Source organism: Lissotriton helveticus, chromosome 12 (genome assembly GCF_964261635.1).
Source record: "Lissotriton helveticus chromosome 12, aLisHel1.1, whole genome shotgun sequence".
Classification (NCBI taxonomy): domain Eukaryota; kingdom Metazoa; phylum Chordata; class Amphibia; order Caudata; family Salamandridae; genus Lissotriton; species Lissotriton helveticus.
The window spans coordinates 865,212,658-865,232,089 of NC_136073.1; the positions used below are offsets into that span (position 1 = coordinate 865,212,658).

General features: G+C 42.0%; 1 protein-coding gene across 1 annotated transcript in view; it reads left to right on the forward strand.

Moving 5' to 3' along the window:
- LOC144799411 (beta-1,4-galactosyltransferase 1-like) overlaps positions 1–19,432 on the forward strand; it is a 133,596-nt gene that overhangs the window by 92,929 nt on the left and 21,235 nt on the right. Inside the window, exons 3-4 of the mRNA XM_078670707.1 lie at positions 11,004–11,239; positions 16,190–16,377. Coding sequence (XP_078526833.1) covers positions 11,004–11,239; positions 16,190–16,377 — 424 coding nt within the window. The remainder of the gene's footprint in view (positions 1–11,003; positions 11,240–16,189; positions 16,378–19,432) is intronic.

Here is a 19,432-nt window from a genome sequence, read left to right on the forward strand (position 1 = left end):
TATATATATATATATATATATATATATAAGGCGATGCCCACACACAAGCGCTGACCCGCGAGACTAGGCATTCTCATCGTCATTTGGTTAAGAAGCGATATATATGCGTGTGTATATATATTAATAAATATATATAGTCACGCACACACACACACACGAAGCTCCACAAACTACACTCCAGGAATCTTTAATGTTGATTTTGTTAAAGATATATAAGCCAGGTAAAGAGATATCAAACGCTCTGCAAACAACAAAGCTTAAACTAAAAAAGCTATATCAAAGAAAGTCTGTTTAACAGGAAAGACTCTTCCGGGTATTCTGTTTTAAGTCAACAAGTTACTGGGATCCTTAATGCAAGGACAAAGCTGACATAACCACAATGCTCTTGCTGTGGTCATAGCAGTGAACAACTGATCCATTTATTGCTTCTCTGAAAGACATTCATGACAATTCAAAAAGACCGATGTGGACCGTAATGCACAAAGCAAGCACCATGACAGCTGCCACTGTGAAGGCTTATCTACTTGGGAACAATAACAGCCAAGATTAGAAACGGGCAGCCTAGTTTCGGGAAAGAATGGAACCTGAAAGTAAACATGCACTGGAAATGCCAATAGGTACAGATTCAAGAAAGCGCCTCTTCAGTAATTGATGGGATTAGGCACTCAATAAATAATCATAATGCACACTCTTTCACTCACTCATGCATCCCTTCTTCCACACACCAAGCCACACTTACATTCACCCACTTACACAGCCACAATAAAACACACACACAAAATTAACAACATATGCAAGATAAGAGTACAAGTAGAAAAAGAAAACCTGTTGCCATGTAAACGTGGTGAGCATATGCTTGCAATAACAAATAAAATTAAACATAGCAATAGGTGGCCATATTTTAATGGAATTCTACATATCGTATCATTGTTTTAACGTTCTATCATGGCCGCCATGTTTAGACCCAAACATCCAGTGGCATTTCCAAGTCTATGCTCAAGGAGCGGTATTGGAGAAACGTAGATGGTAGAGTGCAACAGTATGTAGGGGCAGGTATCCTAACTTCTACCTTTTTGGAATTTAAAGACACTTACCTCTTGGAAAGGTATATGGACAGAATTGAGCCTCTGGGTGCTAAGACACTCTACGTTAAGTTCTGAATTGGAACTTTGCCACTTTGATCATTTACTGCGAAGTGGCGGCGCACCCTCGTTGATGCTGAGCCTGACCTAAGCTGACCATTTTGCCCAGATGTTAAGAAAACTCATGTCCTGTACTTTTTGCCACAGTATCATGCAAACAGGAGGAAAGGAATCCTGCCGTTATGCTGTAACTTGGGCACAAACTTGCAACTAGGGTATTCAGGGAAGACGCAGTTCAATTATTTGTCTTTGTTGTCTCCCGGTTTCTTGAATATATGTGCAGACACAGACAGAAAAAGATTGCCATGTTGCTGCCCGGTATCTAGCACCTAAGATTCTTGTGTGACCGAGTTGCACTCCACTGTCATTTAAGATTTTTCTTTATAGACTGTGTAATAGTAGCTAACCAGTACAGGAGTTGTAAGATGAGATTCACTCTTGCATCTAAAAACTGTTGTGATGTTCCCCCTATATGCTGCTGGTCTTAACTGTGGGTATTATAAATATTACAATTATTTTATATTCTATATGTTATGCTCCTTCTATATGCTGCTAGCATTAACCGTGGGTATATAAATATCTTAACTACTTTATATCTTCTATGTTATGTTTTTATGCATGGTTTTACAGTTGAAAGTTATTGTGTTTGCTTTTATGGCAATTGCCGAAATAAAGCTTATTATGATGAAGCAATGTGTCGACCATCTTTGAGTGCTAAAACCCTAATGCACTCCAGACGATACCTTTCTAAGTGTCGTCATGTGGGTTAGTGGTACAGACAAAGTGGTCCCTGATAGACAGCTAATTAGTTCAAAGTTAGAAACGTATACAAAAGGCATTTATAACAACATTGTTTTTAATCACAACGTGTAGCATACAAAATCTTTTATATAAATCAATCCACAGTCAAACGCATATAATGCCCCAGGGAGGTGGGATCGAGGAAGGGTAGTCGTTGGATAGTGAAGGTATGGGAATAACACAAATTGGTCATCAATACCCAATTGCAACCAAAATGATAGAAAGTTGACACAATAGAGAACAAATCAATATTCACTTAGGTAATCATGCCTCAGCACAAAATCACAAATGATAATTCAAAAGAGAGGCTGAACACAGAAGAGGATGTCGACGTTTCGACCCAGGTAGGTGCAGGCGTGCTTTAAACCTTGCTAGAGGGTCTTCATCAGGACGGGGAATGTGAAGAACGGGGCAATCGATCTGATACACTCGTGCCGGTTCGTTATCTAAGACGTCATGGAATGGCAGGAATAACTGATGATATCGTGTCTGGCACTCAAGTAGTGTTGTACTTTTGATGTCTTTATGTCGTGATCTGTGACGGTGAGAGACACCGGCAGAAATTGGAATCACTTTTTATGCTCCTTCTATATGCTGCTAGCATTAACCGTGGGTATATAAATATCTTAACTATTTTATATCTTCTATGTTATGTTTTTATGCATGGTTTTACAGTTGAAAGTTATTGTGTTTGCTTTTATGGCAATTGCCGAAATAAAGCTTATTATGATGAAGCAATGTGTCGACCATCTTTGAGTGCTAAAACCCTAATGCACTCCAGACGATACCTTTCTAAGTGTCGTCGTGTGGGTTAGAGCAGTGGCTGCACGGGATGCCGCTCACCTTAGATGAAAGGAGTTGCAAGCAAGTGGCCCACACCCACTGTCTAGGGAGCTGTACGAAGATCTAAAACAACGAAAATAATAGGAGGATAAGGAAATACATTAAATGTATCTCTAACAGAAGAACATGGAAAACTAAAGATCTGGTTTGCTAGCCCTGGGACTAAAGCACCATTATTATTTTCAGGCAGGTGTGTCCATGTGATCAGACAAATGTTGTCATATATACAGAACTACAGCTGGCAAACCATATACAATCCTTTTGTAAAAGTCCAAACCAGGATCATCACAGTGAAAATCTTCCACCGTTATTTTGTCAGAAGGGTGCGCTGTGACCAACCTCACCCCTCATACCTACTAAGGTAATCTGTGAAATTCCATGCAACAAAATACCTCTCTGCAAGCTTTAATACAGATTAATAACTAACCCCCCGTAAATGCCTTTAACCTCTAACATATGCTTTTCACAATAATATAACAGGCCTACTGTCTTCTTTGTAGGGGAAATTGTTTTTATTTGGATTGTGTGATAACGTACAGTTAACATCGACTTTACAGACAATAACAGTGGGTACATTCCAAACACAGCCCAAGCGTTGCCCATATCAGTACTAATCTTGTCAGAATCCCCATTGCCCATCTGACATTAATCGATCAAGCATCCAATAAAACATATCGCTTCAAACATCCACTCAAAATCAATGCTACAGACTCTCCCGCCCACTCACCCTCCCCAAATATAGTCTTGTGCCCCTGCTGCACACCGGGGCTTGATACACACGTTTTCCATTAAACAGCATAGGTCCATCTCCGCTCTCCATGCTTCCCCTTCCCCCCGGAAAGGAGCATCAGCCAGTATCAATTGACGGGCTATGTCTCTTTTCCCTGTCACCAGGCCCAGTCTCACAAGACAAGGGTCCTCTGCACTTAAACCCTTAATCGCCAACTACGTTAAGGAGAGCCATTTTGAGAGTGAGGCCAATTGGGCGGCCAACAACAGCACTGAGTGTTGTCAGTGGAGTCCCAAAAAGAGCGAGGGACTGAGCAACTCCAAACCTTGTGTAGGAAACAGTCCTCCCATTCTGCATCAGAGGCAAGTGGGATCTGCCTATCTGTTCATTCGCCAGAGTAGTAGTGGGGTTAACTATATACAATGCAGATGTCTAAGTTGGATCGTGCAGAATCATGTGGTAATCGATGACTCCTGAGATTCCATGAGAGCTCTTGCCCAATAAACATCGTCTAACTGGCCAAGTTCCACCTCCCATTTTCCCCGTAGTCCTGGGAAGGAATCTGCAGGGTTAAATACCAAGGCCTTTGGTGGAGACACGGCTCCAATCAGGAAGGGGAGCCATGATCAGCTCTGCCAAGTTTCCCCGGTCCATGCATGCTCCAGGCATGATCAGTTTTGCTTTGGAGTGGACTATAGTTAGGTAGGTCAGTGATTGCAGGTACATATGGCTGGAGCGCTGCTTCAATTGCAAGTATCTATAAAACTGGGTGTGGTTCCGTGGCGGTTCATTTGTATGGGTGGAGGGGCGTCCTTTTTCTGCCCCCTAGCTGTGCTTTTATTTTTACGATTAAGAGTGAAAAATAATTTCTGCCAGTACGCAGACATTGACTTCAGGCAGCGTTTTCAAGTCAGGTTTATAGCAGGCACAAATTATGCACTCTGAGCACGCACCAGCAATCCTAAATGTGCCGGGCTAACAAGCTCAGAGGCTCGCAAGATCACCAGCTCGACAAAGTCATTGCATTCCTTCCTGGAGGACCTCCCCCACCAATAAAGTTTGAGGCTCGCAAGATCACCAGCTCGACAAAGTCATTGCATTCCTTCCTGGAGGACCTCCCCCGCCAATAAAGTTTGAGGCTCGCGAGATCACCAGCTCAACAAAGTCATTGCATTTGTTCCTGGAGGACCTCCCCCACCAATAAAGTTAGGCCTGGGCGTTGTGAGATACAGCTCTGCAAAGGCCAGGGATACACACCAATCACAGTTCAGCAAGCCTCACTGTTAAACCCATCCTACCTTGACCTGTGACGAACCAAGCGACGGTGGGTCAAAGTTCAAAGAAAGAAGCTGTGCCAGGCTTCCTCGCACCTCCGGTAAGGGAAATGGAAACACATTTCCAGAATGAAGTGGCTTAGAGAATCAGGCCCATTGTATATGTCAGTATGATAAGAGTTGATGTTAAATTAAACAACTGCAGGTCAAACAATGTGCCCTACATACAACTGCTTCCCTTCTACACCATTGCCCTGACTGTTCACAGGCCACCTTATACCTTCATTAGTTAAGGTGGATCCAGGTACTACTTCCAGACACGTTTCTGGACCTAGCACAAAGTTCACACCGTTGGCCGTTAAAAAGCCTGAGTAGCATCAAAAATGTGCATTCAAGATTCTCTATTAACCAGTGGACTATTAAATGATTAATGAGATATGATCTCTCACTCAAAGGGTGATATTTCCAGTCAGAAGTCTGCATAAACGTGTGTCTATGGCACAACATCTTACTGTTGCTGAACTCTGAGGACATGTGAGTAGAAGGCGGAGCCATATTCTGGTTCAGGAGTCTTGGCGATCCATCCTGTAGTTGTCTCCTTAAGAGGGCGCAACAGGGTCAGTGTCCCCTCAGGGCCTGAGCTAGAGTTTGGCAGACGCGTGACTCCATCAGAAACGTGACGCATAGCCCATCAGCCTTACAAGAGCATTATATCCTGTGGCACCTACAGTAAGAGGGATGAATACATTCCCATAGACCTACTTCAGGTGGGAGACTACCGATTTATGAAGCCATGGCTGTCTCCCGCCTGAAACTGCCTCTGCTTCAATAGAAGTCAATGGGGGAAATGCATTCTCCCAATGATTTTGTAAAAATGTCCCTCTTTCTTTCTCTAAAATGTTGGCAAGTATGGGGATGAGATATCCTTCATTTATTTGAAGGAATAACTTATCCGCCAAACTCTAAATCAGGCCCTTAGTCCTTCAGGCTTCACCCTCTTCAACCACTGACAACGCTCTTCTGCCCCCTGGATTCATGGAGTACCTCGTAGGGGAGCTGGCCAACAGTAGTGTATTCATGGTGCAGTAGAATGATACCAATTTCCACTAATTTTGTCTCGTATGCACAGAGGCTACTGGGCCTCGCTTCCACGCATGCTCCCCATGTCCATGGTTGTATTTTGAAGGACCCTACACTGCCATGTTATGTCTTGGTGTGTCTCATTCCCCAGAAACCCAGATTCTATCACCACTACATCCCATCAAGAAGGGAATTAATTTCAAAACACTATGCCTTCTGTAGGGTTTCTATGCAAGCAAGACGTCCTTGAAACATCTTTTCGGTTGCTACAACTCTGAAAGGATCCCCCGATTGAGCTTTCTGTTCTTGCTCTCTGCCCCGCACCCCAAATGGTCCCAGTTAGGAAGGCGCTCTCTTCGCCTGCGTGGCCCTGAATTTAGGAAAAACCACCCTGTTCACCTCAGAGCCATTCATTCCCATCTTGCCTATAGGAAAGCTCTAAAGACCTATTTATTCTGTTACGACGTCCTCCTTTCAATTAGTGTTTTCAGTCTTCTCTTAAGGGGGATCCTGTATTTTGAATTTGAATTTTAAAATATTTACTAAGCGCACTTATACCGGACCAGTTTCATGGCGCTAGACAGCTGTGAATCAGTGGAGGCAAGGGTGGGGCTAGGCTGCTGCAGATCTAGAAAACAGAAAGGTCTTGAGTAATTTGCGGAATTCCAAGTAGGAGGATGAAGTCCTAAGTGCAAGAGGGAGTGAATTCCAGAAGGATGGGGCTAGCACCGCAAATCTGGCCCCCCCGGACTTCTGCTTCCTGAATCGGGGGACTGACAGAAGGGCCTGGTGAGTAGAGCGGAGCTCTCTAGTCGGGAGGTAGGATGAAATGGCTTCACAAAGGAAAGCGGGGGCAGTCCCCGACCTAGCCTGATATGTGATGCAGCCCAACTTAAAGAGGGCCCTCTCCCTCACCGGTAACCAATGCAGAGACTGCAACAGAGGGGTCGCATGGTTGGATTTAGGAAGACCATAAATCAGGCGGGCCGCCTGATTTTGTATCAATTGAAGCCGGCGGATCAAGTAGGCCGGCGCGCCATTATAGATCACATTCCCATAGTCAAGGCGCGATAGCACCATGGCCATGAGGATGAGCTTAAGTGCGGCGGCAGAGAAGAATCTGGAGAACTTCCGAATAATACGGAGGGAGAAGAAACAGGCAGACACCACTGAGTTGATCTGCGTGTGAAGAGTGAGGAGGGGGTTGATGAAAATACCCAGGGTTTTAACCTTGGGAACTGGAAGGGGAGGGGGGCCAAGGGAATGGGGCCAAAAGGAAGGGGACCAAGGACTGCAACCACCCCCCGCCAAAACCAGTTCGGTCTTGTCAGGGTTTAATTTGAGGTGGTTGCAGTTCATCCTGTTTAATTTTTTACATCTGATAGAGACTTCTAGCTGCAGATTCCTTACCTTTGAATTTCCCTGTCCTCAGGCTGGATCCAGAAACATTTGCTGAGCAGTACCCCTTGTGCACAGTGCCAGGTGGCACCATTCGGGCCTGCGTAATGTCGTTGGCCGCACAGCCAGGTATTTTCTAATCTCACTATATCCACTCAGACCCGTCCACTCTCAGATCACACATAGTATCACTTCACTAATAAGTGCTCCCTCGTCGTCGTCAGTCGTAACACGCCCCGTCCCGCAGCGGGGCGGGAAGAATCCGCTGATGAAGCATGCCATCAAGGAACCTTTTGGTGGGTGAGGGTTATTTTAACAAAACAGTGTGTTTTTCTGATACAAACTTGGAAAAACTGACTAGCTTTCTCTAATACTGAAGAAAGAAGGATAGGAACACTGTTATAGCTAAAGGTTGGACTTTGTTTGGTTTTTCGCAATTCACAGAGGGGAAGCCCACTACCTATTGAACCTCTTCACTCCTTCCCTTGTTTATATCTGTTACATGTAGAGAGGCATATGTGTAGGGCCACTGGAATTATGCGAGTGTGCATCCGCAGCGGTTTTTGTATAGTTTTATATTTGCAGCATTTGCCACATAATTACCATCTGCTGCATAACCTGCAGATTTTAACAAAAAACAATTCTGTCTAGCTCAAAAATGGTTCAAAAGTTACTAAAAACGCAGTGGCACATGTTGCCGTGCAGTGGAAGGCCCTTTTCAAAGGTTGACTGGTCACCTTTCTGTAGTTTAATGCTATATTTGGCTGTTAAACTGGTATTAATGAGGTGCATTCAATGCCCAGAATTGCCTTTTCTTGCCACATAATTTACTCAACCCTGCCACATAATTTTGCCCTCCCCTGCTGCATAATTCCAACGGCCCTGCCTATTTTGAAGGTTTTGGTGCGGTACGGCAGGTTCCGGGACGTGTTCTGAGCTAAGTGTGACAGACTTATAGTTGCGCATAACCATGTGGTGTAACAGAAGTTGAGGTTCCGTGAATTCTGAACCCGTTTCATAAAGGTCATGGTTTTGTTACGAATTTGATATTAGCGAACCGTAACTAGTTAGTACGACAAGCATGAGTGTTTTCGTCATGTTAGACTGATGGATTCACTACGTATTTAGGGATTTCGTTCTGAACCCTTGGGTTCCATTTTGTGTATGGCAGCCATTTTGTGGTTGCCCTCACATAGGCCGATGACTACGGCCGAACGAGTCTTTAGCACACGTACACTTTAGCTGACTTCTGAATGACCTGAGCGAACTGACCCTCTTGCCTGAAGCCAACCTTGTTAGGCCAGTTCCTTTCCCAGTAGCTGATCAAGATTGAGGATCAAAGCACAGGACATCGTAAAACTTTATTGCACACAAATATGCCTTATTCTACTCTCACCTGTTTCTGCTCCTTTCTTTATGGTCTATTTACGATGGGATGTGCCCTTTTTTATTATGGGTTCGTTCGACCTGTCTGAAGGAGAATGTTGGGTTTGACCAATGATTGATCATGGGCTGGGCAACTGAAAAGTGGGTTTTACCGTCATGCGATACCTCTGGTGTGGATACATGTGATTGGACAGTTTGTAAATGTAAGGTATTTGTCTGCAATGTGATTTTTGGCATAAAAACGGGTGACTTGCTGTGTAAAATTGAGCAGTCTCCTGAGAACTCATACCGTGATGATTTCTAGGACTTCTGTTACTGGCTGCAGCCAATAAATTCGATCTTTGACGCCACCAAGAAGTTTCCGTGTCTCCGTGTCTCTGTGTTCTAAGACAGGTGATACCCGAAGACTTTGGGCGTGCCCCTGGCGCCGCCGGGTCTTAAATAACCCGGTTCTTCAAAGTGTGAGAACTGACGCAGTCACTCCCCTGGATTTTCCAGTATCAAAGTATTTTAGCCACACAGAGAGTAAAGGGTACAACAAAGGCCTCTAGGCATGGGAGACCTCGTTCCTTAGTCGCTGCAAGGAAAGATCTGGAGGCAGTCCACCGTCCGAGGGTAAACCAGAGCATCCCTCAGCAGTAAGGAAGGTGCCAGGGTTGAGCCTTGTGCACTTTGCACGTTGGCACGCTTGGTGCCGGTTTAAACCCTGTGGAGGCCCCTAGGCAGTCAAAATTTCCGGGCCCCCTTCGCAAATTATCCCCCAATAACTTTTTAATTTTACCAACCAACAATTTTAATAAACCAATCTTATTACACAAAACCAAAGATTAACAATTGTTAATGTTATTAAATGAAAATTATTTTTTTTAATGTTTTTAATAAACCAACAAAACTTTAAATATTCACCTTCCTTAATTTGTTTGTGGTGAAATCTCTCAGGATATCTTGGAAGTCTAACTTTTGCAAGACGCCGTATTCAGTGGCCATAATGGCAAGTGAGTATTGTCGTTCTTGCGTCATTGAAGATCGATCTCAAGATCAAAAATCAATATTATTTTGATCCGTTGTCACAGGCCCCTAAAAGGAGTGGGTCCTATAGGTAGGTGCCTACTTTGCCTATTTGGTAATCCGGCTCTGGGCACGTGCCACTTTAAGCTGGCATACACCTTCTACAACAAGAGGGCGTGTCATAGTGAGTATCGAGGCACCATATTTGCCTTGGTTGAGGCTCTCAAGCTTTACAACAAATGTGCAAAGCCCCCAGAAAAGTCCTTCTAGGACCAGGCAGGTGAAACGGTTTTCTAATTAGTTATGCATAGTGCAGCAGCGCCAGGGCGTTTTTAATTTATACAATTATCTGTACTAATTGCTTCGCAGTTATGAGCCTTAGAACCTACTGTGACTACCTGGCTAACCACAGATAGCCACCACTTTACCTCAGCATTCCCCCCCCTCCTGAGATTGATAAAATGAGTACCCTTGAGTTGTGTGACAACAAACATCTGTTATTTTGCTGGGATATGTGCGGCCTGTGGCTGCGCCGAATAGAAAGCTAGGGGTTCTGCTCTTGCTCCTCGCCAAGTGGCGGATAGCGATGTGTTGGGTCCGACGTCGAAGACCTTGTGCTGCTGATTGGCTTAGAGATGCAGTGTTCAGTCAGGGACAACTGACTGAGTACTGGGAACTTATGCCTGCCCAGACTCGCCCCAGGGACATCTGGAAACCATTGCAGAGGTTTCTTAACTCCCTCCCACAAGTCTTCGACAAGTCTCCCCCGTGGCTATGAATGAATGTCACACGGTGGAAACAGTTCACTTGTACACAGACAGAATGAATGTAAGTGGGCTTGTAAGACCATCTCTCCTGGAGGCCAGCGGCCTTTTCTCTCCCGCCCCACTTCTTTATCCCCTTCTACTCTTTTTCCCCCCCCATTTTCCCTTGCCGATATTGCGGGGATTGTTAATTGGACCCAGGGTCCAGGACTTTGATGCAAACTACTTGGGCAAGAAGATGCAGATGTGTAATATTGACGGTCGACTGTGTTGATCAGTCTTGTCTATATCAACCTAGTGTCTATACATGTGTATTTGAATGCCCTGATGTTGAACCTGTGTCCATAACGATAATCAATTAAAAAAAATCTGTTATTTAGCGCCTAGGTGCTCACGGGCGAACGTGCGCTTTACAAATACATTTTATGTTATGTTGTTATGTAGTGTTACCTCCTTGTACAGAAATTCCAACAGGATTACATTTCTGTGGGAAAACTAGATATGTGTTTTCTATGCTGTATACATGTCAACAATTACTTAATTAAAACAGTAAGGATTTGTTTCTAATATTTTGCAGTTGGGCCTCTCAACATTGACTTGACAGTTAAAATAACGATTGACGACATCATTGCGGAGCATGGAGATGTGAGTGAAGGGGGTCGTTTTAAGCCAGCGGAGTGCACGGCCCGCCAGCGCATAGCCATTGTGGTGCCCTTCCGCAACCGCGAGACGCACCTTAAATTCTGGCTGTATTACCTGATCCCCATCCTCAAACGACAGCAAGGAGACTATGGAATTTATGTGATTGAGCAGGTAAATGTTCCCAATCGGTGTTATACTGAGGTTTGGGTTAGATTAAAAAAAGATCCAGCAAAAAATATTGTGTCCAGACAGAATAATCTAAATCTAGCATGGGTTGGTGGATTATACCGGTTTCAGGATTAAATGCCTTGATTACTTACTGGTAATTTCCACTGAACGCAGGCTTTCTGCTTGTATACTCATCAGAAAAATATGTTTCCGCCTTTTGCCATGAACGCAGCAACTCGCGCATATCAAAGTTCATTTATTGTCCGTGTGCATTGTATGTTATCTGTTTTAAGTTTACAGTGAGATAATGCAACGTTTGGGTAACTTTTTGTGACTTACTTTATTTTTAATTTGTGCAGTTATTCTTGTACTATCTATAATATCTGCTTGAAAAATAAGGAATCGCTAAAATTGCGATTCCTTATCTTGCGATTGCATTTAAGGAATTGCTAATTTTGCGATTCCTTACATGCAATGTAAGAAGCCAAAAAAAATCGCAAATTGGCCTTCAGGAATCGCAAATTACCACCAACTTCTAGTTGGTGGTAAGTTGCGACATCCTTTCAAAATGCATATTTTTTCATTTTTCAAAGTGCCATGTGGCGCACATACATGCCTTTAGGGCATGTATGTGCGCCACATGTGCACGCATCCAGATTTCAGGGGTGCAACAGGGTGTCCTTTGGACACCCCTGCACCCTTGAAAATATTCTCAATTTGCGATTTGCAAATTGCGAATCACAAATTTCCCCTTCATTCCTATGGGCCTCCTGGCCCGTAGAAATGAATGGGAAATTATTCCTTAACTGCGATTAGCAATTTGCTAATCGCAATTAAGGAATTTTAAGAAATCGCTAAAAAAAAGCGCATTTCTACATACATACCATTTTGCGATTTCTAAATAAGGATTCCTTAAAAATCGCTATTTAGAAATCGCAAAAGGGAATGTTGATACATATGGCCCTAAGTCATGAAACTATTATACATTAAGGGCTTGATTTACATTTTGATGGACAGGTTAGTCCATCACAACAGTGACAGATATCCCATCCACTGAAATATAAATCCCATTTATCCAACAGGATTTATATTTTGCTGGACAGGATATCCGTTGTGACCGAGTAACCCGTCCGCCAAGATCTAAATCAGGTCCTATATTTGTTAAATAAAGCTTTAAAAAAAAAACTGAAATTTATCAGACACACTTACATTATGCCCAGTCTCTTGGTTAAGATTGACCCTACCCGACCCTCGGCCTGCCCGAAATGCCATGCTGATGAAGCAGATATTATACATCTAACATGGATATGTATACACTTAAGCAACTACTGGGCAGATAACTTCGCACAACTCTCCCTGATGGCGGAATCCACTTCGACACTGGACCCATTGTTGGCACTGCTGGGATGTGTATATGATGTCCCAAAGGGGATTCAAAGGTTTACAGCGAAAGCAGTCTTGTTGGCAAAACATGAAATTACGCTATGCTGGGACAGTAGCCGCTGTCCCACTGCTGCAAAGTGGATTAAAAGTCTCATAGTCTGCCACACCACTTGTGAGCTATACGCTTCATTGCAACCACCCACATCCCATCCTTGGAATATTTGGCAACCACTACACATATATTTGCAGCAACGGGTTTAGATGGACCGGGCTGATTAACTTGGATTATGCTTTGTGTTACACATACGTTGCAGTTTTCTTGTTTGTCTATACATTAGAACATTGTGTATTCCCCCTAAGGTCTGATGCGGACAAAGTAGTTATATGTGTCATTATATGATGATTGTTGGACCTACTAACGGATACACTAATTGGTGTATGTGTAGAACAAACTGTCAACTATGCTATTCCTTCTTGCATCAAGGGAGCAAATTTGTGTTTTTGCAACAACATATTTCATGTATTGTCCCTAACATGGTGCTATTTGTAACTTTTAAAACTGATAAATAGTTTTTAAAAAAATCTAAAAAAAAAAGATTAAAAAGAAAAGTTTGTGTATTGAGTGAGGGTAGACAGGTGAAAAGTAGTGTGCAAAGAATTGTAGGATCATGAAGAGTATTTGTAGAAAGCACTGCCCCTCGTCCGTCTTCTTCGCGACAGTACTTTCTCTATAATAGATACCAAAGCAAGCCAAATAGCCTTGAATGATCACCCATGACTCCAAGTCCCAAAGTCTGCCCAAATGAAGGCACATTTATAGCCAACTAGCTGATGATTAAAGGTGGACAATGAGGTGAACAACCCTAATTTTCTGCCCCCCCCCCGATAAGACAGCCGTATGAAGCGACAGTCAATTCTTTGTTATGATTCATCAAGAAATGCCAGTTATTAACCAATGAGGATCTCAAGAAGGAACAGTCTTTGAAAAACGCGAAACATATACTTGTTTGGTTCGAAAACAAGTCAGATGTATGTGATTGTGGCAAACATGGAAAATAACCTTCCAAAAGAATGCAAAGTAAAAGAAAACCAAAGAGGACACACTTGGTGGCAAGAAAATCTTGGATGGGAATCCCAACATGCATGTGTGGTAAGGAAGTACCGAATGGGGGTACTATCAGTGTACCCACATTGTGGGGTACATTAAGAATTCCCACTTTTCTATTCTCTCTGACATGCAATCCACCAACATTTCTCTTTTGCATTCTTTTGGAAGGACATTTTTCCCTGTTTTTTACAATCGCAAACATCTGACTTTTTTGTTGATGTCGAAGTAGGAGGAGGGTTTAATCTAGGGTTGTTTGTCTGTTTTCTAGACACCCTTGAAATAGGGGCCATGAAACACAGAGACTTCTCTGATGTTTGGCAGAAATTACCTCTGTTGCATGCTCTAATTAATAATACCTTATGGTGTGTTTTTGCACATTTCTCTCTGTTGCATGCTCTAATTATTAATACATTAGGATTTGTTCTTTGCACATTCCTCTGTTCCATGCTCTAATTAATAATACCTTATGATGTGTTCTTGCACATTCCTCTCTGTTCCGTTCCATGCTCTAATTATTAATACCTTATGATGTGTTTTTTTCACATTCCTCTGTTCCATTCTCTAACTAATAATACCTTATGATGTGTTTTTTTTACATTCCTCTGTTCCATTCTCTAATTAATAATACCTTATGATGTGTTTTTGCACATTCCTCTGTTCCATGCTCTAATTAATAATACCTTATGTGATTTTTCATATTTCTCTGTTCTATGCTTTAAATAATAATACCTTACGTGTTTTTTTGCACATTCCTCTGTTCCATGCTCTGATTAATAATACTTTATGATGTGTTTTTTGCACATTCCTCTGTTCCATGCTCTAATTAATAATACCTTATGTGATTTTTCATATTTCTCTCTGTTCTATGCTTTAATTAATAATACCTTATGATGTGTTTTTTTGCACATTCTTCTGTTCCATGCTCTAATTACTAATACCTCATGATTTTTTTCCACATTATTCTCTGTTCCATGCTCTAATTAATACTACCTTATGATGTGTTTTTGCACATTCCTCTCTGTTCCATGCTCTAATTAATAATACATTAGGATTTGTTCTTTGCACATTCCTCTGTTCCATGCTCTAATTAATAATACCTTATGATGTGTTCTTGCACATTCCTCTCTGTTCCGTTCCATGCTCTAATTATTAATACCTTATGATGTGTTTTTTCACATTCCTCTGTTCCATTCTCTAATTAATAATACCTTATGTGTTTTTTTCACATTCCTCTGTCCCATTCTCTAATTAATAATACCTTATGATGTGTTTTTTTGCACATTCCTCTGTTCCATGCTCTAATTAATAATACCTTATGTGATTTTTGATATTTCTCTCTGTTCTATGCTTTAATTAATAAAACCTTATGATGTGTTTTTTTGCACATTTCTCTGTTCCATGCTCCGATTGTTAATACCTTATGATGTGCTTTTTGCACATTCCTCTCTGTTCCACGCTCTAATTAATAATACCTTATATGATTTTTCACATTTCTCTCTGTTCTATGCTTTAATTAATAATACTTTATGATGTGTTTTTTGCACATTCCTCTGTTCCATGCTCCAATTAATACCGTATGATGTGCTTTTTGCACATTCCTCTGTTCCATGCTCCAATTAATACCGTATGATGTGCTTTTTGCACATTCCTCTCTGTTGCATACTGTAATTAACAAAATCTTATGATGTGTTTTTGCACATTCCTCTCTGTTCCGTGCTCTAATTAATATATTATGATGTGTTTTTGCACATCCATCTCTGTTCCATGCTCTAATTAATAATACCATATGATGTGTTTTTGCACATTCCTCTCAGTTCCATGCTCTAATTAATAATACATTAGGATTTGTTCTTTGCACATTCCTCTGTTCCATGCTCTAATTAATAATACCTTATGATGTGTTTTTGCACATTCCACTGTTCCATGTTCTAATTAAAAATACCTTATGATGTGTTTTTCCACATTCTTCTTTGTTCCATGCTCTGATTAATAATACCTTATCGTGTTTTTGCACATTCCTCTCTGTTCCATGCTCTAATAATATTTTATGATGTGTTTTTTGCATATTTCTGTTCCATGCTCTAATTATTAATACCTTATGATGTGTTTTTGCACATCCCTCTCTGTTCCATGCTCTAATTAATAATACCTTATGAAGTGTTTTTTTCACATTCCTCTCTGTTCTATGCTCTAATTAATAATACCTTATGATATGTTTTTTGCACATTCCTCTGTTCCATGCTCTAATTAATAAAACCTTATGATGTGTTTTTGCACATTCCTCTCTGTTCCATGCTCTAATTAATAGCTCATGTTTTTTGCAGATTTCTTTCTGTTGCATGATGTAATTAATAACATCTCATGGTGTTTTTTGAACAGTCCTCTCTGTTGCATACTGTAATTAATAAAATCTTATGATGTGTTTTTGCACATTCCTAACAGCTTTCTGTTTATCTTTGTAGTTTGGGGACACAACATTTAACCGAGCCAAGCTGATGAATGTGGGTTTCAACGAGGCGCAGAAGGAATACGATTACAACTGTTTTGTCTTCTCGGACATTGACATCATCCCAATGGATGACAGGAACCTATATCAGTGTGGCAGCAATCCTCGGCACATGGCAAATGCTGTGGACAAATTTGGCTTCAGGTAAATGATTATGGTTTGCATCTGTCATTTTATTCTCTGCTTTCAAGAAACTTTGGTAGAGGATCGAATTCATATCAATGGGTATAAGACTTTTCATACTTCAGCCGTACATTCTGTATATGGGAGAGCTAAACAAGGATTGTGTACATACATTTCAAATTATATGGATGTGACCAAGATAAAGCTGCTGGCATCTAAAATTTATTATCAAATTATCACTATTGAAATCAATCAGCATTGCTGCTTAGTTGTGATAAATTATTATTATAACGCTGCGCCTGAGCAGATTTGCTTGGCCATTAGACAATGTCTAAGGCTAATGATTTTTAGTACATACATAATGACACACAGTTAAAGATATGTTTGTACCTTGGAGTGGGGATTTTAATATTAGTCTATGTCCACATTATGCGGAAAAACCTGTGGTATAACATTAGATGGTGCTATAGGCTATACCCATTTCCCTCATTCTCTTTATGGGGATAATTTGAATGATATTATGTTCAAGTATTATTTAGGCTTCGCTAATGAATTATGCACTCCACCAGTACCATTCGACTGCACCTTTAAAGGGAGAGGTGCAAACATGATTAAAGATTATGTGATAACTGCAAATAGGCATTCAACTAGAGTTAATGGTTTTAAAACACATAACAACCCTCTAAGTGATCACAAGTTTTAAACTGCCTAGCAAAGCAATAAAAAGAAAGGGTAAGTGCTCACATGCAGTTAATAATATTTCTCTTAACAGAACTAATGGTTACTCTTTACGGTGGTCCAAAGTTGATCCTGTTAATTTTACCAAGCAGCTTGTGGGTAAACACTTCAAAGCTTTTTTAGCTTGTTAGCTTGTTTAGATGAGAATGTGGATCATGTTAAAATTTTAGAATGCTTCCAACTGATTACTCATGGGATTTAAGAAGGCTTATTGGTCAAGAAAAGAAAAGGGAACAAGAAAAATCACGGTTGGTTTGACACTAGAAGTACGAGGGCATATAGGAACCTGAAACATGCACTACACAAACCTTTGTAAGTTAAGTAAGAAATCAAAGCATGTAGATTGGAGTATAAACAAGCACTTAAAGAACGCACAAAGGGCATGAGAGAGGATGCATGGAGGGCCCTGCACGAAGCAACATTGGTTAGAAGTAATAATGCGTCTCGTGGGCTGTAAACGCCCCCTTCCTGAGCCCCCTGGATACTCCAACCATAGAGATTGCGATCAGGGACGAGGGGAATGGGTGAATCACTACTCTAATATGTATAAAATTCCAGTAGAGAAGATAGGAACTGATAGTGCTCCAACAATTACGAGCACGATTGTCCCCCTGCCACGCAGATCACCAATAAACCTTAAGTTCACCCTAGAAGAAGTTAATTTAGCTCTTGAAGCAAGTAAAGGGGGGAAAGCTTCTGACCTTAATGAGATACCAGTAGACCTCTTCAAAGCTAATATTGCCCTGTGGGGCCCACTACTTACACAAGTTATAACAGCTTGTTGTACCATAGGTTTCTTTGATACCTGATCGGAATGACTTATTTCTGATATACAAGAAAGGTGACCGCCGAATCCTGCCTGCTACCGGCCAATTTCACGTCTTGATTCTTTGGTCGAGGTGGCTGGACGCAGCATACTAAATAAACTTCAGGGCTAGGCTGAAGCCAATGATATTTTATCGGAGTTGCAATTTGGCTTTGGACCAGGTCTTGGCACAGTTGAGCAGTCACTTAATCTGAACCTGTTAACTGGGAAATACATCCTGGCCAAACATGGTAGACTGTTTTTGGCATTTGTAGACTTATCCTCGGCCTTTGATTGTGTAGAGCAGCGTTTCCCAAACTGTGGTCCGCGGACCCCCAGGGGTCCGTGAGACATTCCCAGGGGGTCCGCAGGACTCGAGTGCCTGTCGTAGTAACAAATTAAACGCCCATGCGTCCTCTCAGCACACAAGAGCTGTGACACAGAAGGCAGAAGGGCACAAAAAACGAAGAGAAAACGAGTGGAACTGAGGGCAGAAGGGCACAAAAAAACGAGTGGAACAGAGGGCAGAAGGGCACAAAAAAACTAGAGGAAAACGAGTGGAACAGAGGTCAGAAAGGCAGAAAAAACAAGTGGAACGTAGGGCAGAAGGGCACAAAAAACAAGGGAAAAACGAGTGGAACAGAGGGCAGAAAGGCACAAAAAACGAGTGGAACAGAGGGCAGAAAGGCACAAAAACGATTGGAACAGAGGGCAGAAGGGCACAAAAAACGAGGGGAAAACGAGTTGAACAGAGGGCAGACGGGCACAAAAAACAAATGGCACAGGGGCAAAATACAGAATACAGAAATATAGGGGCAGCTAAGAACAGAAGGCAGAACAGGCAGAGAGGCACGGGGGCAGCGAGGGGAACAGAAGGGAAAACCGGGCAGAGACACGGGGCAGCGAGGGGTACAGAAGGAAAGACTGGGTAGAGAGAGCACGGGGACAGCGAGGGGAACAGAGGGAAGAAAAAGGGGCACGGACCCTGTACAGGCAGCGGGGGAAGACAGACAACAGCAGTCACAGACACAACAATGAAAATACAGGCAATACAATAAAAGCAATAAAACGTTGATAGGCCCATGTGTATAGGTTACCGTTACTTGGCAGACAGGTAAAAATAGATGCAGCCAGGATCAGCAGTAGGATTTTCGTGCTGCTGTCTGATTGCTCACTTTCCACAAGCCCTTGGGTACCACTAAATAAAACACTGCTGTATGCATACATGTCCATGCCAATAGACCCAATTCAGGCTGTCTCCCTCTTGAAATTGCCTCTGCTTCAAAAGGCGTTTTTAAAAAGAAATTTAAATTGTACAAATTGCTTGAGGGTCCCCGGCTTCCAGTAGTGATTCAGTGGGGGTCCTCGGTAGTCAAAAGTTTGGGAACCACTGGTGTAGAGCATGATACATTATGGATTATAATGGCCAATTTAGGTGTGAAGCCACCGCTTTTAGACTTCTTGAGGCAATTGTACTCTGGCATGAAAGCAAGGGTTCGATATGGGGTTTAGGGCGAGGGCACTGCATCATTC